Source organism: Aulonocara stuartgranti (assembly GCF_965226115.1).
Source record: "Aulonocara stuartgranti genome assembly, chromosome: 19".
NCBI classification, from domain to species: domain Eukaryota; kingdom Metazoa; phylum Chordata; class Actinopteri; order Cichliformes; family Cichlidae; genus Aulonocara; species Aulonocara stuartgranti.
Window position 1 is genome coordinate 9,626,683 of NC_138955.1, and position 26,933 is coordinate 9,653,615.

General features: G+C 39.3%; 1 protein-coding gene, 3 long non-coding RNA genes and 1 gene segment (V, D, J or C); 3 read left to right on the forward strand and 2 right to left on the reverse strand.

The window, feature by feature from the left end:
- Positions 1 to 596: 596 nt before the first annotated feature.
- On the forward strand, positions 597 to 1,855 carry LOC309696030. The gene is made up of 2 exons (XR_014273303.1): positions 597 to 700; positions 1,341 to 1,855. It is a non-coding gene; the product is annotated as an uncharacterized lncRNA (long non-coding RNA).
- Positions 1,856 to 6,620: 4,765 nt separating this feature from the next.
- LOC309696139 lies at positions 6,621 to 8,627 on the reverse strand. Its single transcript, XR_014273359.1, has 3 exons — positions 8,608 to 8,627; positions 8,205 to 8,415; positions 6,621 to 8,112 (listed from the first exon to the last, which is right to left on the reverse strand). It is a non-coding gene; the product is annotated as an uncharacterized lncRNA (long non-coding RNA).
- A 2,416-nt stretch (positions 8,628 to 11,043) lies between these two features.
- Positions 11,044 to 16,368, reverse strand: LOC309696248 (uncharacterized protein; the record flags this gene model as incomplete). The annotated part of the gene is made up of 3 exons (XM_082517399.1): positions 14,898 to 16,368; positions 11,395 to 14,805; positions 11,044 to 11,304 (listed from the first exon to the last, which is right to left on the reverse strand). The coding sequence occupies exons 2-3, from the start codon at positions 12,271 to 12,273 to the stop codon at positions 11,044 to 11,046; spliced, it is 1,140 nt and encodes a 379-aa protein (XP_082373525.1). The 5' UTR covers positions 12,274 to 14,805; positions 14,898 to 16,368.
- Positions 14,927 to 16,700, forward strand: LOC309696249 (Ig lambda-3 chain C region-like). The segment is given in 2 exons: positions 14,927 to 14,984; positions 16,378 to 16,700.
- Positions 16,701 to 23,769: 7,069 nt separating this feature from the next.
- On the forward strand, positions 23,770 to 25,590 carry LOC309695970. The gene is made up of 2 exons (XR_014273275.1): positions 23,770 to 24,407; positions 25,058 to 25,590. It is a non-coding gene; the product is annotated as an uncharacterized lncRNA (long non-coding RNA).
- Positions 25,591 to 26,933: the final 1,343 nt, after the last annotated feature.

Here is a 26,933-nt window from a genome sequence, read left to right on the forward strand (position 1 = left end):
TCTGCTGTGTTGACTGACAGATGTGAGTCCTGCAGTGTTGAACTCACAGGACTATAAACCTTCTCAGTTCTCTGGAGGATCAGCTGATGATGCAAAGCCTCCTCTCTATGGAAATCATTTCTCTGCTCTCAACACACTGAGGGCAACGTAGGCACAAAGTCAGAAGAATAATTGATTGAATTAATACCATTAATAATTTTATGCCATAGAGAAAAACATATTTGGAAACATATTTATGTATTTTTAACACCTGGATTAAAATGGCACTCTGGTCTGTATGCTCATTTTTGATTTTGATATCATAAATACAATATACCTGTATAACGTTCTTAAGTATATTGTCATAGTTTCACAATTCATGCTTTTTTGAGGCATTTCTGGTTGCTGTTTTAAACAGTGTTTTGTGTGTTTTAAAAAATTTATATGTGTAATGTGAAAATTCCGTTTTGTCGTTCAGTTCTTAATACTCAAAATACAGTAATGACAATTATGATTTAAATTCATTAAATAATTTTAAGTCACTTTAGTCAAATCATCTTCTGCATTTAATCAGGTGTACTGTGATGTTTTACTTGAAAAAAAGGTTCATTTTCAGTGGTTAGAGGTTTGTTCAGAGTGCAGGAGGTTTTTGTACGGCCACTTAATGAGTTTGTATCACTGTGGAACACTTTTGGTGGAGGAACCAAACTCATCGTTGGCTGTAAGTACCAGAAATTCGTAATTTTTGATAAACATAGTATTTATTAAGCATTTAAATCAATCTATTAAACAGAACTTTGATTAAATTCAATGATTATTATTAATGTCATGGCAACATTTTGAAAGAAACTTTTCTTAAATCAATATTGATTCGGTCTTTTAAGGAACTGAACTTACAGAAAACAAATTTTGATGGTTTTTTGGGTTCATTTCACTTTAAATATTATCCGGTTACAATAATAAAATCTGTGATAGTGACGTTTTAGCTGACTTTGATTTAAAATGTATTTTTACTCAGGAATTATAAAATAAAAACAAATATTGAATTATGTTTTGTCGACTTATATTAGAAAAAGGAAATTAACTCAGTATATTTAGATCAATTTTGTGTTCATGGTTGATCAATTTTAAATGAAGTTTAAAGGAAGTGAAAGAAACAGATGTGAAGTTTTAACTGTATTCTCATGAGTGCTTTAGCTTTGTCAGTTTCAAATAAGAAAATTATCACAGGGTCAAGTTATTAACTGTAAAACATCATGAAATAATAAAGGTTTGATCAATAATCCCTAAATATATATTTATTCCTATGTTTGTACATTTGTATCTCTTTTTTCGGTTATCTTCAACCTTTTCTCCTCCAGCGGGTGTGGTGAGGCCCACCCTTACTGTCCTCCCTCCATCCAAAGAGGAAGACAAACAGAGTAGTGCCACTGTGGTGTGTTTGGCCACCGGGGGCTTCCCCTCAAACTGGAATTTGGGCTGGAAGGTGGGGAGCACCAGCACATCCTCAGGGGTTTCAACCAGCCTGGAGGTCTTGGGGACAGACGGCCGCTACAGCTGGAGCAGCACCCTGAGCCTCTCCGCAGACCAGTGGAAGAAGGCGGGCTCAGTGAGCTGTGAGGCCAGTCTGAGTGGACAGAGCCCCGTCACTCAAACCCTGGACCCTGACCACTGCTCATAGTAGAGCTTCAGCAACACTTCCTGTCTGCATATGATGTGTTTTATATGTTTCTGCTGTTGCGATATTTCTGCAAACATTTGACTTTCTAATGATGTGCATGCTAAGTTTATCAGCTAATATTATCCATGTCGACTTTAAAAAAGGGTGTAATAAAAGTAAAAATCACAAAATAAAATCACAGCTTAAGAAAAATCACTTTTGTTTTGTTCTTGGGGAGAAGCTTTTAAAGGCTTATTTGTGTGCAAAGTCAGCGATTGCTGTTGACCTTTGAAACAAAAGATAAAGATACCAACTAAAATCCAGCTTTATACTGGTGAAGAGTTGGAAAATTTTCCATCACGAATGTAATATGGTCTTATATGTTGCAAAATGTAAAGTCGCTGCTGCCCTGCTACAGCTGAACTTCCCACCTCCCAAATCCAACTTTAACACCTGATTCCAACCCTGTGGTAGGAAACTGAAAAAACAAATACAAACAACATGTTCATGTATGGAATGCAATCATTGTTAAGTTCAAATCAAAGTAGCTGATTAAGTTAAAAACTGTGTACAGGGTCTGGGTTCAATATTTGGTTTTGATGACTAGATGAATTTTCTGTGCAAGTTTTTTGACTAAGACTTGAATTTTGAGCCTCTAAGCCCATCCAGTCTGGTTTTCTCAAGGAATTAATACTGCAAAAATCTGACTCAAAGTATCATCAAAGAACAACACATGTTCTCTTGCTTCCCTACGTGGCCTTCCGGCAAACTGTAGAATTAATATTAAAATTTTACTAATCAAATTAATAAAATTAACCAAATACATTTTTCTGCAATTTTTGCTAGTTTTCGTTATCCCGATCATGTGGCGGTTTAATTTTGACCTTGTTGTCACCAATTAGTTTTAAATATGTATTTATGTGTGCTGTGATATGAAAAAGTATTTCTTATAATTTGATTTTATTTAAAATGTGAAACACCTTATAACTTTGTGATTTAAATGTACTGTATAAACAAAATTATTTTCATATTACCTTATTATCCACAGCAAATTAGAAGTAATACAAAATGTAGTGAGATAAGCATAATATATTGCAGATTCTAAACAGTGTTACTTAATTTAAAATCTTCTTAATGATGTGATCAGGAATGAATACATATTTTAGTTTCCACCTCTGAAAGTGGACTCAGTGAACCAATGATGCATGTCAGAGTCTGTATCAGAAGCTCACAGCTGCAACACTGCAAATAGTAACTGAGGGAGGTTTTTGTACGACTCTGTATCACTGTGTGAACTCTGGGCCTGTATATGCTCCCATACAGTAGTAATCTCCTGCATCTGCAGCCTGAACTCCATTGATTGTCAAAGTGAACTCAGGCTCAGATCCACTGCTGCTGAAATGACTCGGAGTATCAGATTCACGGCTGCTGATTTGGTAAAACAGCAGTTTGGGAGGCTGTCCAGGTTTCTGTAGATACCAGCTGAGGTCATTGTCAACTCCTTCACTGGCTGTACAGCTCAGAGAGACCGTCTCCCCCAAAGCAGCAGCTTTAAACACAGGAGACTGAGTCACAGATGAACTGGCATCTGATCCTGGAAATTAAAATATGTTACTTTGTTAAAATGACAGTGTGATGTAAAGTACAACATAACAGAGAATATAACAGAACCACATCACTCATCACCTTGAAGTCTGAGCACGATTGTGATGAGCAGTGAAGTCAGTAACATCATCATCATTATGATAAATCTCACTCTGCACAGACGTGCCTCACTGGTTCTTCTTAAACATTTTTAGGATCAGTGAAGCGCAGCAAGCATTCAAAACACAACCTGCAAACAAATACCTATATTCTCATGTCAGTTGAAAGCTCTGCACCTGCAGCCTTCAGCCAGACTGAACTGTAAATCACAGTGTGAACTCTCCACTATCAGACAGTAATAGTCTCCAGCATCGCTGATGGATAAAGTCTATTGAGAACCAGATCTACAGCCTCTAAACTGAAACAGAGTTCCTGAGTAGAAATGTATCGTCTAGTATATTAGAAGTTTGGGAGGCTGTCCAGGTTTCTGAAGGTATCAGCTTAGAATAGCACTAATATTTGAACTCCTTGTGCAGTGATGGTCACAGTCCCTCCAAGACTGACAGATTTAGTTTATCAGTTTGAGTAAGAACATTGCTGGCAAATGACTGGCAAATGAAAATTAAATTGATTTCAATCTTAAGAAAAAAACATCCCAAAATACGTCATTTTAAATCAGAAAAACTCTGACAGCATAACAGAATAAAAAAATGAGTCAGAAACCCAACATCACAATCAGAGTTATTGAAAACATCGACTTAATGCAGTTTTCAGTGTGAGTGAATGAACAGTTCAGAACAGTGACAGAAGAACTTAAACTCTGAGAAGCAGTGAGGCATAAAAATCATGCAAAACACATTTAGGCGGCAACCACACATCTGTTCTTGTAATTCAGAAAAGTAGATATTATTGATAATTACGTGATTGAGCTGATATATTCTTTTGGAAAAGTGTTTTTTCTTCATGGCAGAATTTCACTTTCGTTTTCTTCCTAATGGCAAAACAAGCAGCAACATGGCAAAGCATACTGTCCAAAGCCTTGAGAAAAAAAATTCTCCTCTTTGTCACATATAGATTTAGATTGAATGCTGGAATAATGTGTTTCACAAAGGAATATAAATTCCCGAGTTAAACTTAGACTGTACTTAGTGGCATTTGACCCATTGCCTGAATTTTTTCTTCACATGCTAGGTTGACACTCATATTTATCAAAATATCATGGACTTATTTTAAAAAGGACTTCTCTTTTTATATCTTAATTTTTTTTCTTCCACTTCCACTTTACAGCAAAATAGCCAATATCTTAATACCACTGCACTTTAACTCTTTGTGTGGTTGGATTTTATTACTCTAGTGAAAGGTTGTGTGGGTGTGCCCAGTCTCTTCCAGGAGCTCAGCTGCTACCCATTTCTCCTGAGGAGCCTGTGCGCAACTGCATTCATTTAGCAATCAGCCACCAGAAGTATAAAGGCAGTGAAGTGCCACTGACTCAGTGAATGGGCTAGCCTTGGGTGATGAGTGTTAGTGGTGTAGTCTGCCTGTATTAATGGAGAGATGTGTTGAGCTCCCAGTGAGTATCTGGTATTTGCTGGCAGCAAATTGCAGGTTGTGGTTGTTTTTTGGTTTTCAGTTCAAACAGTGGTCTAGCCCTTTCTTTGAGTTAGTATCTTTTTAAAGAAAACTTTGATTTTCTCAGTTTACTCTGTTTCTCTGCTCTAAACACTAGCAGGGGTTGTGGGCCAGTTGATGTGATAGAGGGGTTCCTCTTGATCACTTAAGTCTTAAGAGAAGAAGACATACTACTAAAGCAGCAGCACCCGGAGGCTATGCTGGGAGAGTAGTTACAGGGTCATCTCTCATGACCTTAGGCAGTCCCAGTCTATCTACAAGAGCCAGTGTGCAGGGTACAGCACTGCTGTAAACTTGGAGTCATAGATGTCTTCATGTATGCTCAATCATCCAGTTAAGGAAATCCCAAAAAGTTCATTCTGTTCATCTGGGCGTAGCATTTACAGTGGGAGCAACGTTTCGTCACCCATACCAGTGACTACTTCTATGTAGGCTGACTGCAGGTTTCCCCAACCTTTATAAGGAGTATGTGCAGAGATATTTAAAGGGGCGGGTGCTTAAAGTTAAAAGGGACCAGGCTGAGAAAACACACATTTATCAAGAATCTAACATGGAATTGCATCATACTATATCACTGTCATCAGGTGGGGACAATGCAAAGCAAACATAGCCTATGTTTTACTTGATGGGGTACAATGTTGCTGTTGATGGGTTGCTGCTGCTCCTGCTGCTGATAGTGCTGGTGGGAAGGGCTGTGTTGATTTGAGACTGCAGACATAAAAAAGTCCATAGGAGAGATGGTAGCTGATAAAACAAGTGTTATGAGATGATAATAAAATGTAAAGATTGGTGACAGCGCTTGGAACCACAAGGCAACGGATTGAAAAAAGAGTGGGAAATAAACTAGGCTCTGCCTGTGAATCACTCTTTGCCTCTCTTCCTCCTTCCACCTCATCTTCATCTGATCTATCACTCTCCACTTGCTCTCCATCTGAAAACAAGGCACAATTTGCTGTTGCTTAATCTATTATTTAAGTATCTGCAATTAACAGCTTTTGCACCTAATCCATAATAATTTAATGATAGAAAAATGTAGAACCAAATCATTGCAATTGTGTTTATTATTGTGTTTATATTTGAATACCTCTGCAATGTAACAACTGGTACATGTGTTATTGTTGCCTGTACTCTTTTTCATCCAGCTGTTGCCTTTAGCAGCCTCACATGGCTCCTTTTGTTGCAGTTTTTGCCATATTTGAAATAAAAATCTAATCTAATTTGTTTCTTAATGTATTTTCTTTACAATACAGTGTGTTTTTTGTGAATATCATAATTATAATAATCCACAATTATGTGGATATGCATATTAGATAGATTTTAACAAAATAAAAGCCCTCCAGGAAGGTCAAAGTCCTGTAACTTACTTTAAAAAGAAATATTTAGTTCCCTAAAACAGTGGAAAGAGCTAAAGTCCCATGACAGCTTTACCCAAATAGCTAGCGGCTAATGACCACCACTTCTTGTGCAGTTAATAAAGGACAGGTAATGTTTTGTCGTGCTGTTGCACAGTGCAAACAAAGCATGCTCATTTGTTTCAAGTCATCGGTTGCCAGAAGACAACTTAACAACATGTACATAATAACCTAATACTCCTGTGTGCTATAGACTATTTTCAGATCCCTTCAGAGATATTCAATCAGGTTCAAGTCTGGGCTCTGGCTAATTTAACTGGTGGTGAAACCTTTAGTTCTCATCTAAAGCAATCTTTAGGTGACACCGTAAGAGGAGATAAGGTTGTAACCCCCCCCCCCCCCCTCCCCCTTTTGTAGAGTCAAAATGAAAAAGTGGTCACTGAGTTAATATTGTCAACTGAGACAAATTACATTTTCAAACACAATGTATAACAATGCTGTATTTTGTTCCAGAAAAAGGACAAAATACCAATGAGTCCCTGAAACGAGACCCAGGATGTGGTTACAGGAAGAGGGTGATAGATTGTCTGAAGCAGTTAGAACAAGGCAATGCTATTGACCGGACCTTATATCACAGGATGACACCTGGGTGAAAATCAAATCGCAGGACGCACCAGAATTCACGGATCACATTAACTCGTTGGACCAATACATCAAGTTTACAAGGGAGGATATCAAAAATGACAGGTTGGCCTTCTTAGACTGTAAGATTTCCATCAGTAATGGGAGACATTTAGAAGCTGATGTGTACTGTAAACCAACGCATACGGATCAGCATTTAAGGTCTGACTCTCATCATCCACTGGAGCACAAAATGGGTGTGATCGGGACACTACAACACATCAGAGAACATCATCCCCAAAGATACAGGGGCCAGGGAAGCAGAAGAACATCATATCAAGCAGATGGCACAACACAGAAGACCTAACTCTTCAGGCCAGTGGATGAAGATGTACACATCTTGAACAGGGATGAATGCTGGTTTGAGCGTGGAGTCACAGAATCCATTTACGTGAAAGGGAAAAGCCATCTCTGGATTGAGGAGGGAGCCTAAGGGTACATCTTTCACCATTTTACAGTGCTGTGATTGCAGCCATTCCCCAATTCTCTGTGTATGGTACTCATGGCCATAGAGCAGTGGTCATTGATCATGGATTTATGGTCTTTGATCACTGGCTGTTGATCAATGGTCATGACAATTTGCATATTAATGATCAATAAACAGACCTCACAGCACATTGTTCGCCAGTGGTGCTAGTTTCATTCATTATGCAAATGAATGAATAAAAAGCTGCAGTCAGCTGAGAGTGAAGAAGTCAGTTGTCCCACTGAAAGGCTACGTCCAGATGAACAGAATCAACTTTGGGAGTGTTGGTTAGGTTACTATCAGCTGCGTGTTCAGTGGTCTGTGTCAGCAGTCTCTCATTTTTCAGCAGCTGCAGTCAGTCCCTGCTGCAACAGCTCAGTGTCTCTGCAGTCTGACTGAGGGAGGTTTTTGTATGACTACAAATCACTGTGTGAACAACCAAGTACTGTCTATGTTATGAACACTCTGACAGTAGTAAACTGCTGCATCTTCAGCCTGAACTCCACTGATGGTCATAGAGAAGTCAGAACTGCTTCCACTGCCATTAAATCGAGTTGGCGTTCCTGAATGACTTATGCTCACTTGCTTTATTAGAAGTTTTGGTGTCTGTCCAGATTTCTGCTGATACCAGGCCATACACTGACGACTATCACCACAGTTGGAATATGTTGCTGGGTTGGTCCTACAGGTCAGAGTGACAGTGGATCCAGGAGTAAATGTCACTACTGGAGGTTGAGTCACAGTCACCTGACCACTGCATCCTGCAGACAAAAACAAATCATTCATTTATCAGCAGAAATCAATGAGAGAAAAAGCAGCACATCATGTTTCAAATGTTGCTGAGTGAATGAACCTGTAAAACAGCAGCAGGTCAGCGTCCAGATGAGGATGGTGATGAGAGTCATGGTGGTTGTGCTTTCTGCTGTGTTGACTGACAGATGTGAGTCCTGCAGTGTTGAAGTCACAGGACTATAAACCTTCTCAGTTCTCTGGAGGATCAGCTGACGATGCAAAGCCTCCTCTCTATGGAAATCATTTCTCTGCTCTCAACACACTGAAAGAAACTTTGTGGCACAAAATCAAAACAAAAATTGTTTTGAAATTATACCTTTAATTTTATGGAATAGAGAAAAATATATAGGAAACAAATTTACATATTTTTAACACCTGGATTAAAATGGCACTCTGGTTTGTATACTTACTTTATATATAAATACTATAAATACAGAATATATAATAGGGATAAATCAGATTACCAGTGGATTGCACATTTGAGTGAGTCTATTGCACAGTGATTATTGCACAGTCGAATATAAGAAAAAAATATTGCAAATATTGCACAGTGAAAAAAAGCACTACAGCTCAGTTGTTCCCACCCTCCTTTGTCCTGCTGTTTCTCCACCCTCTCTCCTCCAATGAGGAGTTAAACAGTTTGATGGCGTGTGGGACAAAGGAGTTTTTAAGTCTGTTGGTTCTTGACTTTGGGAGAAGCAACCTGTCGCTGAATAGGCTCTTCTGATTATTTAGGACCGTGTGCAGAGAATGCCCAGCATTGTCCATAATGTCCAACAGTTTCTTTAGTGTCCTTTTTTGTCACTGTCACCAGAGTGTCCAGCTTCATGCCGGCCACAGAGCCAGCCTTCCTGATTAGTTTTTCCAGCCTGGACGAGTCCTTCTTTGCTGTGCTGCTCCCCCAGCACACCACAGCATAACACCACCACAGAAGGACAAAAATTTCTGATACTGAAACTATAAAAAACTATTTTGCATCCAGGGTGCATGACAGATATTCAAATTAATGCATGGGTCAGTGAGCATACACCTGCACCAATGGAGTCCGAGTGGAAATTGTGCATTGCAGCAGTAGTAAACTGCTGTATCTTCAGCCTGAACTCCGCTGAGTTCAGGCTGAACTCCACTGATGGTCATAGAGAAGTCAGAGCTGCTTCCACTGCCACTAAATTGAGATGGTGTTCCTGACTGAAGTGTTTTTGCATATTTTATCAGGACCTTTGGAGTCTTTCCAGATTTCTGTTGATACCAGTATATCTGCTCTTCACCAGTAGACCGCCTTAGAACAGCTTTGCTGGCCTTACAGGTCAAAGTGACAGTGGATCCATATATGTGAATGTGAATTCTCTTTGTTAACAATAAATTTGGGCTCTTAACCTGCTAATTTTTGCCATGTAAGCTGGTTCATTCAGAAGGATCAGAGGTTAGAACTTTTTTAACAGAGAGCAGAACCAGACGTCCTATATAAGGGTTGTGGGTCTCGCAGATTGACATTTGGCACCCAATATGGTCGGACACTAAACCCAGGAACCTGAAAGTTGACATCTGGATCCACACCCGTTACCCGATGTGTTTTGAGAAAAACTGTGTCTGGACCCTGAAGATTTGTAATCAAATAACTATTATCTTATTTACTTTTTTACCAGCTTTCACTTTAACTCTTTTTTTCTTGCCCTACTCTCCTTCCTCTCCCTCCTGCCACTCTCAAATGACTTATATTAAAAACAGTCATGTACTTGAAAACACAATAATTACGGTGATACAAATGAAAAGTAAATGCAACTATGAATTTGTTCCAGTTCATTTAGATTCATTGTGTTTGTGCTTGATCTCGTTGTGTTCTGCGGGCCAGTTAATCTTATCACAGTCTCTTCACCAACACTCTGCCCCTGCAGCCTTCACACTGAAAATTTAGAGGAACTCTAAGTTACTGTGTAAACACTCCAACACCATGAAAGTCCAGACAGTAATACTCAGCATCTTCAGCCTGAATACCACTGATGGTTCAAGTGTATTGTGAACAGTGTTGGGTAAGTTACTTTAAAAAAGTAATTAATTACTATTACTAATTACTTAATCAATATTGTATTTAAAGTACTTATCTAATTACTGTGTCTGAAAAGTAACTTAATTACTCAATAAGTAATTTAACTAAATACTTATTAAAATCCCCATAAACCTTGAGTGGACAAACAATAGAAATTAAACTCTTTAAATAATAAATAATTTAAAAAAAAAAACGAGTCAACATGAAATAGTTTAGCCTTTTTGCTTCCTGAATCATCTTTATTACATTCTATAAAAAAAACATTCTTTAATAATTACATTTTTTAGTAAGGAATGTAACTTTCTTTAGCTAAGAAACACAATTCCAGAATAACAAATATATTTTTCTGCAACATATCTGAATAACAAAACAGCTTAACTTAAGAAATGTTATACATGACATATTTCACGCAGTAAACATTAAAATTTTTACATTTTCAAAGCAATGAGCAACATATTCATACATAATGTATGTAATCATGTCATGTGATTCAACAAAGTGAAGTTAACTCTGAACTTTGGTTAACAAACAGAATTCCTCTGAAACTTCCTCAAACCAATGAGCACCATATTTCCTGCATGCTGTATGCACTCATGTTTTCCAAAACATTTTTTGTACTACTTAGCTGTGTTGTTTTTGAAAAAGTTGTTGTATCTCATTAATGTAAGTCTCTCAAAGTGTTCACTTGACAGTCTGTTCCTTCTGGGTGCAAGCACAAGATTGCCGAGGCTAAAAAGCCTTTCGACTGGTGCGCTTGATGGTGTGGCTGTGTTGTACCTCAGTGAAATGGCCTTAATCCTGGGAAACTGGCTAAGAACACCCAGCTCAGACCCAGCAGATTTCAAATATTCCATCACTCTGTTTCAGCAGAGTAGGTACAGTCGTCCTCCTCAAATGAAAAAAAGTCATCAGTGGAGTTAGCAGGGTTCTTGTGATCTTGAGCAGGTTGTTGGTCTTCAAGAGACAACCCACGGCACTCTATAGTAAGCATTGCCCTAACCATGTCTTTTTTCTCTTCTTCTCTGATCCAGCGTAACTTAAATTTAGGCAAAGTGACTGCAGCCAGGAGAGCTTCTTTATTGTCCATCATTGAGGAAAAGCGCACCTTGATCGCCTATGAGAAAAAAATACATCAGACACTTCACATAAGAGCATGATAAATAAAACAAAAATTTATTTTAGGGTAAGGCTATATATAGATTACCTTAACAATGATATCAGGGAGGGATGCTGTCAGCTTAAGCTCGTCCTGTAGTGCCAGCGTCCTGGACACTAGAATCTCCAGAGTTGGAAGAAGGATTCCAAAATAGCAGTTCTCTTCTCCTTGCAATATGTCTAGTGCAACAGTGAGTGGCTTCAGCACGATACAATACTCCTTTAGGAACAGATACTCCCGATCAGTGAAGCATTTGACTCCAAACTGAGTGTAGACAGTATTTAATTCAGCAAGGGGAATGTCAGTGATCCTGGACAGAGCGTCGTGAAATGAATTCCATCGTGTTGAAACAGGTACTGTGAGTTTTTTCTTGAAAAAATTATCTACCAACTCTGAAGCAACAGAAGAACGGTTTGCTTTTGTCCACATTGCAGAACACTTTGAAGTTGCACTTCTGTAGATGAATTTTGCCTCATTTGCTTGAAGCCATTTCTCAACATCATGAAAAATTAAGTTCAGTGTGTGTGATGCACACCTTAAGTGTGGAGGGAGAGAAAACTGTCCTTCAGATTCTGTGGAGAGGGTCTGCTCAACATCAGTAAATGTCACCTCTTCATCTTCTTCCGATTCCTCATCAGAGTCTGATTTTTGGAACATTCTAAAAGCTTTGATAAAATTGGACCCGTTGTCTGTCACTTTAGAGTTCAGTCCATAAGCCGAATGTACTTGCTCGATTTCATTGCCGATGACATCATATGTGTGTCTCCCTCGAACTCTTTTACATGCTAGCGCTGCATGTCCTCGTACAAAAGTAGAAGGATCAATCCAGTGTGCCGTCATTCCGAGAAAACTTTTGTTATGGCTGGTCCAAATGTCAGCAGTCGTGGAAATATATTCCAAACTCTCGAATGTCTCTTTTAGCTCCATTTACATGTCAGCATAACACTTATCTAAGTAAGTAGAAAACGTTTTTCGATCATGCAGTGCTGCTTTTTTGCCACACACAGGTATTTTGTTTAATATGCACCTAAAAGACGGAGACTCTACAGTACGCAGCGGTAGCATCTCTTCCACAACGTAGCCTGCAATCATTTTCTTAAGCTCACCTTCAGACACTTTCTGTGTTGCTGAAGTGAAATCAAGTTTTGTCTGCTTAGCAGGAGTTGCCGCGGTGTTATCCATGGATGATGAAGATGGCTCACTCAGAAGGCTTTATCTCTGCTGCCGTGTGCTTCAGCAGATTACTCGTGCTATTGACAGCGGCCGATAAGTTTTTTCTCCCCAGGACATAGCTTACATATTACCGTAATGTTCTTGTCTGCTTGTTTTAGAAAAGTGAAGTGACGGGAATATTTCCATTTCATAAAACAGGCCCTCACTGTTGTGTTTACATACACTGCTAAGATGGTGAAGGGTTGCTGTACAAGGGGGACTGAATATGAACATATACTCAGTTACCAGTAGGGGGGCTCTGTGACTAAGAATGATGGAAGGAGAGAAGAAGTAAAGTGTATGTAGAGATGTAAAATGGCGAACTACTGCTGAATATATATACGTTCCATTACAAACCAAGCCGTCTCCGTTCTTCTGTCGAAACACCACACTCACTTCAGCCGAGTCCGACATCTTCCACTGTAGAATACGACTATGCGGCAAACTGGCGCAAAATGACGTACAGCTGCACTACAGCGATGTTAAAGCGGCAGAGTTTATTTTTACCTTTAGAAGATAAATTATTGAAATTAAATAATGATTTTCAGCGAGTTTAGTTATTTAACAATGTAACGCAAGTACATTGTAAGTAACTGTATTTAAAATACCTAAAAATGAACAGTAATTAGTTACTCTACTTTTTCAGTGGAAAAGTAATTTAAATGCAGTAACACGTTACTTAGTAACGCGTTACACCCAACACTGATTGTGAACCAGATCTACTACCAGTGAATTAAGAAAAAGATCCTGAGAAGTAACACTAACGTGTTTCACATCACCAAACACTGAGATGAACAGAATCAGATTATTGGGATTTTCTTACCTGGATGATTGATATTGCATCAAGATATAACCCAGCTATATTAAAAATGCATTTTTTAAATGGTGATTTCGTTTAAAAGTTATCCAAACTGACATGGTCCTCTGTAAAAGAGTAATTTCACCCTAAACCTAACAACTGGTTGTGTCACCCTTGGCAGCAATCAAGTGTTTGCGATATCTGGCAATGTGTCTTTCTGTGGAGGAATTTCTACCAACTCTTCTTTGCAGTTTGTTTTAATTAAGCTTCACTGCAGGGTTTTCAAGCATGGATGACTGGTTTAAGGTCATAGCAAAGCATCTTAACTGGATTTAAGTCCAGATTTTGACTTGGCCACTGCAAAAATATTCTTTTTAAAATTTTTCTTAACTGTTCAGAGGTGGACTTGCTGGAGTGTTTAGGATCATTGTCCTGTTGCATAATCGGAATGCTCTTGAGCTGTTGGGCACAGACTAATGGCTGGGCATTCTTCTTCAGGATTTTCTTGCAGAGAGCAGAAATCATCAACTATGGCATTTAATCCAGATCCTGAAGCAGCAAACCAGCTGCAAGTAGACCATCACACTACCATCATTGTATTTGACTACTGGTATGGTGCTTTTGATAAAATGCTGTTTTAGTTTTACTGCCTTGCAAACTGGCTAAAAGTTCAACTTTTGTCTCATTGGTGAACTGAATATTTTCCCAAAAGCTTTAAAAGGGTATCAAAAGATATTTTTTGGTAAAGATGGGATCTTTTTGGCAGAAAATATCTTTTCATCATCATCAAGAAGCTTAATATGAACATAAATGTAAACATTTATGATTCATCTGTTTATAGAAACAGCAAAACTCTTGATGTAAATACAGTCAAGTAATGTGATGTAACAGAAAATGACTTGATTACAGCAGATCATTTTAAAATCCTTTTTTCAAAATGCCACAATAGACATGTAATGTCTCAATTTAATTCTTTGTTTAGTGCTTGGTGAGGTTACTGTCAGCTCTGTGGTCTGTGTCAGAGTTTCTTCCTCTTCAGCAGCTGTACTCAGTTCCTGCTATAACAGCTCAGTTTCTCTGCAGTCTGACTGAGGGAGGTTTTTGTACGACTACAAATCACTGTGTGAACACATTAGCACTGTTTATCACATGGATACTCATGCAGTAATAAACTGCTGCATCTTCAGCCTGAACTCCACTGATGGTCATAGAAAAGTCAGAGCTGCTTCCACTGCCACTAAATCGAGTTGGTGTTCCTGACTGAATTTTGTTCCCCTGTTTTATTAGAAGCTTTGTGGTCTGTTCAGATTTATGTTGATACCAGGACATACACTGTTCACCACCACAGGTAGCAACAGCTTGGCTGGTCCTACAGGTCAGAGTGACAGTGGATCCAGGAGTAGATGTCAGTACTGGAGGTTGAGTCACAGTCACCTGACCGCTGCATCCTGCAGACAAAAACAAATCATTCATTTATCAGCAGAAATCAATGAGAGAAAAAGCAGCACATCATGTTTGAAATGTTGCTGAGTGAATGAACCTGTAAAACAGCAGCAGGTCAGCGTCCAGATGAGGATGGTGATGAGAGTCATGGTGGTTGTGCTTTCTGCTGTGTTGACTGACAGATGTGAGTCCTGCAGTGTTGAAATCACAGGACTATAAACCTTCTCAGTTCTCTGGAGGATCAGCTGATGATGCAAAGCCTCCTCTCTATGGAAATCATTTCTCTGCTCTCAACACACTGACGGCAATGTGGGGACACAAAATCAGAAGAAAATTGCTTTGAACTAATACCATTAATGATTTTATGGAATAGAGAAAATATATTGGAAACATATTTATGCATTTTTAACACCTGGATTAAAATGGGAGTCTGGTTTGTATACTTACTTCTGATGTTGGTATTAACGAATACAATATACCTGTAAAATTGTCTTTATTATATTGTCATAGTTTTGGAATTCATATTTCTTGAACTGTTTCTCTTTGCTGTTTTAAACAGTTTTGTGCACATGTGGTTTTTTTAAATAAATATGTGTAATGTTAAAATTAAGTTTTATCTTTCAGTTCTTAATACTAAAAATACAATTATGATAATCATGACTTAAAATCATTAAATACTTTTAAGTCACTTTAGTGAAATCATCTTCTGTATTTAATCAGGTGTACTGTGATGTTTTACATGAAAAAAAGGTTCATTTTCAGTGGTTAGAGGTTTGTTCAGAGTGCAGGAGGTTTTTGTACGGCCACCTAATCAGTTTGTATCACTGTGGTACACATTTGGTGGAGGAACCAAACTCATCGTTGACTGTAAGTACCAGAAATGTTTAATTTTTGCAACTATGAGCATTTACAAAACATTTTATAAAATTTTTAAAAGATATTTGATTAAGTTTGGTAATTGTTGTTGATCATTTTCATTATTTGTGAAACAAAGTTGATCTCACAGTCTGCAAAATAACTTCCCAAAGATCAGAACTCATTCAGATTTACAAATATCAGAATTTATGTTAAGAAAAAAAAACCACAAAAAACCAAAAAATCTTTTGCTCCTTTTTCATTTTAGGGTTCTCTGAAAAGTTAATTAATATCCTTTTAGTATTTTCCAGTTAAAATATTTCAGGTTTGGTTATTTTCACGCTGTAATTGTCAAATATGTTCATCTATTTCTTTATTGTTTTTATTTTGAAAATAACTTTTTTCAAACATTAATTTATGGAATCCCCCCAAAATAAAAAGTGTCAGTAAACACAGACCAGCTTTGAGTTCATGGATGATTGATTGTACTTGTAGTTTAAAAGGAAGTGAAAGAAGCAGATGACACAGTTTAAACTGTACATGAGTGTTTCAACTCTGTGAGTGTAACATTAAAAATTATCACATAGATGAGTTATTGACTGTAAAACATTACAGAAATAATAATATTCATCAATCAACAATGATTAAAAACCATGTAGGTATTTCTTTCCTGCTTTGATTCTCATGTCTTTGGTTGTTCTTCTCCCCACTCTCTCCTCCAGTGGGTGTGTTGAGGCCCACCCTCACTGTCCTCCCTCCCTCCAAAGAGGAAGACAAACAGAGTAGTGCCACTGTGGTGTGTTTGGCCACCGGGGGCTTCCCCTCAAACTGGAAGCTGGGCTGGAAGGTGGGGGGCACCAGCACATCCTCAGGGGTTTCAACCAGCCTGGAGGTCCTGGGGACAGACGGCCACTACAGCTGGAGCAGCACCCTGAGCCTCTCTGCAGACCAGTGGAAGAAGGCGGGCTCAGTGAGCTGTGAGGCCAGTCTGAGTGGACAGTGCCCTGTCACTCAAACCCTGGACCCTGACCACTGCTTAGAGTAGAACTTCAGCAACACTTCCTGTTTGCATATGATGTGTTTGATGAAGCTACATGTTTCATTTGTTCTAATTTTCATGACTCTCTATTGTCTATTGTGCATGCAGATGTCATCTGTTTATTCATATTGTGTTTTCAAACCATGCTATAAAAAGCAAGTCTGCACCACAAAATAAAACCCCAGTTTATGAAAAATCACTAATGTTTTATCCTTTTATTCTTTATCAATGAGAATTTATAACTTTATATTTTCCAACCATGCACAGAATGCTCTATGTGAGTTCCAGAGGGCAACACTATAACAGTGATTTACTGAGCAGCTGAGTTACAACTTGTCACTCACACACTGAGAAAGCATCCTTCAGCACTCACAAACTTTCAATTTCTGAACAATTTGGTCACTGTTTTTCTCAGTCATGCCTGAAAAGAAATCAAAAAACCTACTCATTCTTGACTTCTCTGCTGTTCAAATGTCAACCTTTCTGACAGATGTGTTATATTTTGCTGCTTTGCACAGTCCACTGTTGCTTTAGACAGAGCAACTGTCAGTGCTTCACCACAGAGTCCACGATCCTGGACTTTCACAAAGCTGAAAGGAGTAAGACAGCAGGGTTATTTCAAGAGACATTCTTATTTCTCTTGTGTTCATTTTTAACCCATGATTATGCATTTTTATTGCGATTTAAAGCCATTTTTATAATTTAACCAATTAAGAAATATTACAGAAACAATCTCAAAAGAAATGAAAATGATTTGGTAGTGAACAGTTTTTTCAACACAGAGGTTTTAAAATATTTGCTTTACTAGAAAAAAAAAAGTGGTTAGATGCTTGTTCAGAGGTGTTTGTGCCACTTAATGACTTTGGATCACTGTGCTGGACTTTTTGTGGAGGAACCAAACTCTTCAGTCATTATAAGTACCCAAATCTATCAAGAATATAACTGCATCAACAAGACATTTACTCTCAAGTATCAGAACTTTTTTTTTATTAATATGAAAATAATTTAAATAATTTAAATATATTTATATAAATAGATGATGTCTACTGAAACCTAACACCAAAATAAATAAACAGATCACTGCTTTCACTTCACCAATGTGTTACATTGATGTAATTTAAAAACTCTTTGCAGACAAACAAGGTTTTTATTCAGCTCACAAAAGAAAACTGATGAACATGAATAAGGCTCATAAGTATACTTATGAGCCTTATTCATGTTCATCAGTGCATCAGTTTTCTGACCTCACAGTTGTCAAGTATACTTTTCAAGTATACTTGACAACTGTGAGGTCACTTTTCATTTCCCTTCCATTCTGTTGTATAAAGTGCAAGTTTTGCAACTTTAGAAAAACAATTGCATATTTGGAAAACATCTTTTAGCGGGTTTGTTAAATTTATTCATGAACAAAAACTTACATAAGTTACATAGTTATATTGTATGTGGTCTGTAGATTTTTATAGTTTATATATCAACACTGAAAAAATCTAAATAATAAAATACTCACATCATCACACTCTACATTAGACTGTTTTTGCTGGTAATCTTAAAAATATGTAAAGTAAAACATTTAATTAAATTCAATAATATGTAAATTATATCAACTGGGCTACATTAACCATAATCATATACTTAAACACAATAATAGATTATTTAAACTCAAGTTAATGCTGCATCTAAAATCCATTAATTTGATTTAATTTCTTTCATTCATTGTGTTTCTGCTTGATGACTCTGACTGTCTTTTTTTTTTTTTTTTTTTTTTTTTTTTCTAAATGACATCAGAAACAGCAGTATGCGACATTACGTGATGGCAGAGCTTCAGTTCATCCTTTGTCTTTTTTTTTTTTTTTTTTTTTTTTCTTTAATAAATAGGACAGGGGGAATGAATGAGAGAAAGAGGGGGAGAGAAAGAAAGAAAACCAAAGGGGAGAAGAGACGGTGAGAAGGGGGGGAAGAGAGAGAGAGAAAAAAAAAGAACTCCTGGGTCACCTGTATGGAGAAAAAAAAACAAAAAAAAACAAACAAAAAACAAACAAACAGAGGAGACAGCAAACAACAAAGAGCAACATAATAATAGAGAAAACAAAGCACCATCACAATAAACTAGCTAGTCATAGATATCAATATTTACTAAATAATAAACGATATTGTGCAGCACGCAAGATAGACAGCGCACAGTGTGCTTTGAGGCAGCAGCCAAGAAAGCTTTAGTCCGCGTCTGTGAATACCCATGTGTGCATACCTGTGTGGATCAGCATGCTTGCATTCCAAAGGTTTCTCCATGTAATGATCTGCTAGGGAGTGTGGGGGGGCCACAGCCCCGTCCTCCAGGGTGTGAAGCGGGTATGGAGGAGATCAAAACTCCAGACATCCAGAGGCCCCCAGAACACAAGAGACCATGGAAGACCAACAGAGGGGCAGCCGCGCCACTGTTCCAGTAAGAGCTGAGGAGAGTCCCAGATGAGGGCTCGCCCAGCAGCCGCGGAGCAGAAGTCAGGGGGAGTTGCAGTGACGCGCCCGTGAGCTCCGCCGGCCCCCAGCTGTGCCTGAGTGACCGAGCCCCAGGCCGAGAGGCCGGGGGCACCCCACCTCCAAAGGGGCCCGAGCGAGCCCCAGGCCCCAGGCCCCGACAAGCGGCCGCCAAGGAGTGAGCCGGTGTGTACCCGGACGCCCACCCCCAGACACAAAGAACCACCAACACACCGACACCTGAGGGAGTCCGCCACCGGCAGGGGAAGTGGTGGTGGGTGGAGATAGGCCTCCAAACCTTGGAGGGCCTGAGGTGTCCCCAGAGAGGTGGCGTCTGATACCCAACCTGACATACAGGCACACACATATACAAACATCCATTCCCACCCTCATGCTCTCATATGCACTCACTCCACACTCAACCAACGTGGAGACAGACATAAAGAGACGCTGTACACACAATCACACTCCCCAAGCGTACTCTACAAACCGGGTCTAGGTACCCTTGCCCCTGGAGGGGGGAACTGCACCCAGACCCAGGTGGTGTTACCCTTTTCCCTGCGGTGGGGAGAGGCAGACCACCCCGACTCCGCAGCAGCAGGGAGGCCCCACACCCCAGACCGCAGTCAGACGGCCAACTCCTCCTACTAGCCCTCCCGCTCCAGCAGGCCGCAGAGAATGGGGATGGGAGAAGACTCCAAACCTCCCTCCACCCGACTCTGACTGTCTTTAGTGGACCAGTTATTCTCATTAGTCTAAATTACTGTGTGAACACTCCACCATCATGCCAACACAGAGAGTAATAATCTGCAGCATCTCAGAAAACCCAACATGACAGAGTTATTGGAAAAATCATTAAGTTTTCTGTGTAAATCCATTAAAAAGAAGAAAAGCTTATGTTTGAGGGATCAAGGTCCAGAGGGGCTTTTAATAAATTTAGGGGTCCTAGAGGAACCCTTCTGAGGCAGGAGGTGTTACGCCCCTCTGCAGCCCGTAATCTCCTTAGTGTGTTCAGTTGTTGCTAATTGGCCACACCTAGTCAGGTGTGAATAAGAGCATACTTGAGGCAGGCTTTCCAGAAGGCTCACTGGTCTTTGCCTTGGTGTCACCAGCCATTTCAGCCAGCCTGCTATGCCATTTTAAGATAAAACCTCTTCTCACTCACACTCCGGTATTCATCTCCTTTTTCATGTTGCGGCTTTTGAGCCGGGTCATAACAATTGTCAGAGTGAACTCAGGCTCAGATCCACTGCTGCTGAAATGACTTGGAGTACCAGATTCGCATCTGCTGATTTTGTTAAAAAGCAGTTTCGGAGGCTGTCCAGGGTTCTGTAGATACCAGCTGAGATCATCATCAACTCAGAGAGACCGTCTGCCCCAAAGCAGCAGCCTTAAATACAGGAGACTGAGTCACAGATGGACTGGCATCTGATCCTGGAAATTAAAATATGCTTTATTAAAATGACAGTGTGATGTAAATTACAGTGTAACAGAGAAAATAATAGAACCACATCACTTCTCACCTTGAAGTCTGAGCATAAGTGTGATCAGCAGTTGAGTCAGTAACATTATCATCATTGTCATGAATAACTGTCAGAGACTCTGTACAGACGTTTCCTGCTGGTTCTTTTTAAACTGGTCTAGGATCAGTGACGCATAACAAGCGAAAGTGAAATCATCCCTCATCTCTCTATAGAATTTTTTCAAATTTTATTTTATCATTATTCTCTCAATTCCAAACGATCATTGATCTTTTCTGATAAATTCTTATTTGGATTTATAAAAGGGGTTTTAAACAGCTCTTTCAGCCTGAATATCACTGATGGTTGAAGCATACTGAGAAATAGATCCACTGCCACTGAATCAAGATGGAGTTCCTGACAAGCAATTTAATGCCAAGTATGTACAAAGTTTTGTGGTTGGAGCTTTGGAGGGTGTCCAGGTTCCTGAAGGTACCAACTGAGATCATTATCAATATCTGAACTCCCTGCAGAGCTGATGGTGAGAGTCCCTTCAAGACTGACAGACTTTGCTTTATTGGTTTGAGTTTTAAAAAAAAAAAGTTATTGTCAAAGGAGTCTGAAATGATAAATAAAATTATTTCAGTCTTGAGGGAAGAAAAACAGAGAATATATCAGTTAAAATCCTTAAGTGTTTTTTAATGACTTACAGCAACATAAACAATAATTTAAATATTCATGAATTTTAAATCTTTAAATCTTACAAATGTGACAGAGACGATTCTGACCAGTTCGAAGGAGAAGAGCACCAGTAACACACTGAGGCTAAGCTGGTAGAGCTGGTTGAAAGGAGAAGTGGACTCTGCAGAATCATCCATCATGACCACAGACAGTCCCTCTGCAGGAGACAGTGTGCAGGGTACAGCGAATGCTAAAGTCCAGGTGAGGACCTCAGTGTGAGATGAGCACACTCAGATCAATATGAATTTCAAAGTTTTTAGAAGGGAAGAAAAACTTTGTGTGTGAGAGAACAACACTACCAGCACCCCAGTACAGGGTGTCTGAATCGGCTCACAGTCTAACTAAATCTCTGATTGTAAGAGTGTTACCCAGGAAGCAATACAAAGCTTAGATGGGGTGAGGGAATAAGCCCATTACTACCTCTTGATCAGTGTGCTTGGAATAACTGGGTTCAGTGTAGTGGTTTGAAAAAGAAAGCCCAGGGGGTCTGTTTCTTTTAGAAGGCTGGAGTAACCTGTAAGAGCTGTTTATACTAATGTGGATTAATACTCAAATGTCCAGTTTTTCATTTGAGAAACAAATAAATTCTGTTGTAAAAGCCAGCTTCTTCCAGCTCAGGGGCCCTTGTTAAAATTAAAAACCTTTTGTTATCTGCTGACTTTGAGAAAGTGAGTCATGCATTAATTTCATCCAGGCTTGACTACTGTATTAGTGTTTATTTTGGTATCAGCCAGGCTCTGCTCTCTCATCTTCAGCTTGTTCAGAATACTGGTGCCAGATTCTTGACAGGCACTTATAAACACAACCATATTTCCCCAGTCTTGGCTCGTTTACACTGGCTTCCAGTATGTTATAGAATTGATTTTAAGATTTTATTACTTGTTTTTAAGTCTCTAAATGGATTAGCTCCATCATACTTCTCTGATCTTTTAACCGAAATACTTCAAACAGCACTCTTAGGTCTGCCGATAAGTTACTTCTGACTGTTCCTGTGAAGGACCTGGGTCGAGGGACTGTCTCAACTGTATGGACTTGTTTATGTTTGATGGGGTGTGTGTCTATTGTACTGCTGTCCCTTGTTTCCCTGTGTAGTGGTGTGTGTGTGTGTGTGTGTGTGTGTGTGTGTGTGTGTGTGTGTGTGTGTGTGTGTGTGTGTGTGTGTGTGTGTGTGTGTGTGTGTGGAGCACGAGCACTGGGAAGAAGACACGGCATGGGAGTTGGAAATGCATAGAGATGTATTGTTGTGTACTATTTACTTCACTGTAAATAAACACACTAGATTTATCGCACACTCCTGCATTTGGGTCTTATTTGGGTCCTGGGTCTTATTTTCCCAAAATTACCATGGTCTGCCGGCGCATACCATGACAATTTTTAGAAGCAGACTAAAACACAGAGGAGACCGGGCCTTTGCGATTACTGCGCCTAAACTTTGGAACAGTCTGCCTCTTCGAATTAGGATCTCTCTAACTCTCGACATCTTTAAAACCCGTCTAAAAACACATTTTTATTCACTAGCTTTTAATTGTGACTGAGCTTTTGTTTTGTTCTTTGCATGTGTTTGTTTTACCTTTTCCTTTTTTACTATGTACAGCACTTTGGTCAACCTGTGTTGTTTTTAAATGTGCTTATAAATAAATTGATTGATTGGTAATTCTCTGTGGGGTTACTGTCAGCTCTGTATAAATGTATAAATGTGGATCTGTATTTAGTGCTTGTTGAGGTTACTGTCAGCTCTGTGTTCAGTGGTCTGTGTCAGAGTTTCTTCCTCTTCAGCAGCTGCAGTCAGTTCCTGCTGTAACAGCTCAGTGTCTCTGTAGTGTGACTGAGGGAGGTTTTTGTACAACTACAAATTACTGTGTGAACACTGGCCCGTTATGCACACTCTTACAGTAGTAAACTGCTGCATCTTCAGCCTGAACTCCACTGATGGTCATAGAGAAGTCAGAGCTGCTTCCACTGCCACTAAATCGAGATGGTGTTCCTGAATGAATTATGCTGCCGTGCTTTATTAGGAGCTTAGTAGTCTGTCCAGATTTCTGTTGATACCAAAACATACAAGGTTTACTATTACAGGTTCCAACAGCACTGTTGGTCCTACAGGTCAGAGTGACAGTGGATCCAGGAGTAAATGTCACTACTGGAGGTTGAGTCACAGTCACCTGACCACTGCATCCTGCAGACAAAAACAAAGCATTCATTTATCAGCAGAAATCAATGAGAGAAAAAGCAGCACATCATGTTTGAAATGTTGCTGAGTGAATGAACCTGTAAAACAGCAGCAGGTCAGCGTCCAGATGAGGATGGTGATGAGAGTCATGGTGGTTGTGCTTTCTGCTGTGTTGACTGACAGATGTGAGTCCTGCAGTGTTGAAGTCACAGAACTATAAACCTTCTCAGTTCTCTGGAGGATCAGCTGATGATGCAAAGCCTCCTCTCTATGGAAATCATTTCTCTGCTCTCAACATACTGAAGGAAACTTTGTGACACAAAATCAAAAGAAAAATTGCTTGAACTAATACATTAACGATTTTATAGAACAGAGGAACATATATACCATATATTTGGAAACATTATTACATACTTTGTACACCTGGATTAAAATGGCACTCTGGTTTGTATGCTTACTTTTTCATTCTGCTATTAACAAATACAGTATACCTGTATATTTGTTAAGTATATTGTCATAGTCTCATAATACATTATTTTTTGAAGCCTTTCTGGTTGCTGTGTTAAAACAGTTTTCTGTGTGTTTTTTAAATACATATGTGTAATGTGAAAGTTAAGTTTTATCTTTCAGTTCTTAATACTAAAAATACAATTAAGATAATCATGACTTAAATTCATTAAATAATTTTAAATCACTTTAGTTAAATCATCTGTATTTAATCAGTTGTACTGTGATGTTTTACATGACAAAAAGGTTCATTTTCAGTGGTTAGAGGTTTGTTCAGAGTGCAGGAGGTTTTTGTACGGCCACTTAATCAGTTTGTATCACTGTGGTGGACTTTTGGTGGAGGAACCAAACTCATCGTTGGCTGTAAGTACCAGAAATTTCTAATTTTGAAAAATGTGGTATTTATTAAGCTTTTTTAAAAATAAATAAATCTACTAAACAGAATTGTGTTCAAATTCAGTGATTATTATTAAATTGATGTCACAATTTTGGAAGAAACTTCTCTTCAATCAAAATTCATTCATTCAGTCTGTGAAAGAAGTGAATTTTTTTTAAAAAGATTTTTTAATGTTCTTTTTGGTAATTTTTGCTTCGTTATATATTATCTGGTTACAATATTAAAATGTGTTTCAGCTCACTTTGTTTTAGCTCACTTTGATTTAAAATGTATTTTTACTTATGAATTTTAAAATAAAAACAAATATTGACTGGTGTTTTGTGAACTTCTGTTAGCAAAGAAAAATACTTTAGATCTTTTTTGTTCATGGTTGATCAATTTTAAATTAAGTTTAAAGGAAGTGAAAGAAACAGATGTGAAGTTTTAACTGTATTCTCATGAGTGCTTGAGCTTTGCGGTCAAAAAAGAACAAAAAGTTTTAAACAAGAAAATGATCACAGGGTCAAGTTATTAACTGTAACACCTCATAAAAAAATAATCACTGACAATATATTTATTCCCATGTTTACACCTTTGTATCTCATTTTTCGGTTATCTTCAACCTTTTCTCCTCCAGCGGGTGTGGTGAGGCCCACCCTCACAGTCCTCCCTCCCTCCAAAGAGGAAGACAAACAGAGTAGTGCCACTGTGGTGTGTTTGGCAACCGGGGGTTTCCCCTCAAACTGGAATGTGGGCTGGAAGGTGGGGAGCACCAGCACATCCTCAGGGGTTTCAACCAGCCTGGAGGTCTTGGGGACAGACGGCCGCTACAGCTGGAGCAGCACCCTGAGCCTCTCCGCAGACCAGTGGAGGAAGGCGGGCTCAGTGAGCTGTGAGGCCAGTCTGAGTGGACAGAGTCCCGTCACTCAAACCCTGGACCCTGACCACTGCTCATAGTAGAGCTTCAGCAACACTTCCTGTCTGCATATGATGTGTTTTATAGTTTGATGAAGCTACATGTTTCTGTTCTTGCAATATCTCTGCAAACATTTGACTCTCTATTGATGTGCATGCTAATTTGAGCAGCTTTTATTATCCATGTTGTTCTTTAAAAACGTGCTGTAAAAAAAGTCTAAATCACAAAATAAAATCACAGCTTAAGAAAAATCACTTTTCTTTGGTCCTTTTCACAATACTTTATCAAATATAAATGCTTTATCAAACTCGTACCAGTCTTTTAAACAGGGAGAAGCACCACAGTCTTTGGAAAAAACTCACAAAAAGCCCAGCCTCCAGGAGGCTCCAACTGGAGCAGCCGTTTCTGCAGGTGTTTTTTTAAAGGGAAGCTAAGTCTCTTCGTTAACTAGCTTGGTTGTTCTACAAACAGGTGGTGGCACACAATGAGCAGGTTCAGACTGATCACATGGGAAAACACTAAACTCAGTCTTAAACAAAATTCTTCATCATCTAGAACGGCTTTGGCAAAAGAAATATAGAGCTATATGAGGTTAAAACATGACAATTTTATTGTTCTAACAATATAATTTTCACATTTGAAGTCTCACGCCCTGAGTCAGAAAATCCAACATGGCCCTCCAAGGTTTGGAGGTCTATCTCCCCCCACCACCACTTCCCCTGCCAGTGGCGGACTCCCTCAGACATCGGTGCGTTGGTGGTTCTTTGTGTCTGGGGATGAGCGTCCAGGTACACACCGGCTCACTCCTTGGCGGCCGCTTATCGGGGCCTGGAGCCTGGGGCTCGCTCGGGCCACTTCGGAGGTGGGGTGCCCCCGGCCTCTCGGCCTGGGGCTCGGTCACTCAGGCACGGCTGGCTGCCGGCGGAGCTCACGGGCGCGTCACTGCAACTCCCCCTGGCTTCTGCTCCGCGGCTGCTGAGTGAGCCCTCATCTGGGACTCTCCTCAGCTCTTTCTGGGACAGTGGCGCGGCTGCCCCTCTGTTGGTCTTCCTTGGTCTCTTGTGTTCTGGGGGCCTCTGGATGTCTGGAGTTTTGATCTCCTCCATACCTGCTTCATGCCCTGGAGGACGGGGCTGTGGCCCCCCCCACACCCTCTAGCAGATCATTACATGAAGGAACCTTTTAAAAAAAAACAAAAAACAAGCGCGTCCATGCTCACAGGTGTACACACGGGTGATCACACCCACAAACTACACCCTTTTTGGTTCCTACCTCAAAGCACACTGTGTTCTGTTGATCTTATGTGCTGCACAATAATGTTTAATATTTAGTATTTACTGTCATATTCCCATATATCATTGTGATGTTGTTTATTCTATTACTCTTGTTCTCTTCTGCTTGTTTTCTTTTTTCTTTCTCAACAGGTGATCCAGGTGATTGATATATGCATTTTTTTTTCCTTTTTTTTTTTTTTTTTTTTTCCCCTGCCCATTCTGTTGGTTTTTGTTTTTTGCCCTTCTCCCCCGTCCCTCTTCTCAGCTGTTTCTCTTTCCCTCTTTCTTTCTCCCCCTCTTTCCTCCAGTAAAAAAAAAAAAGA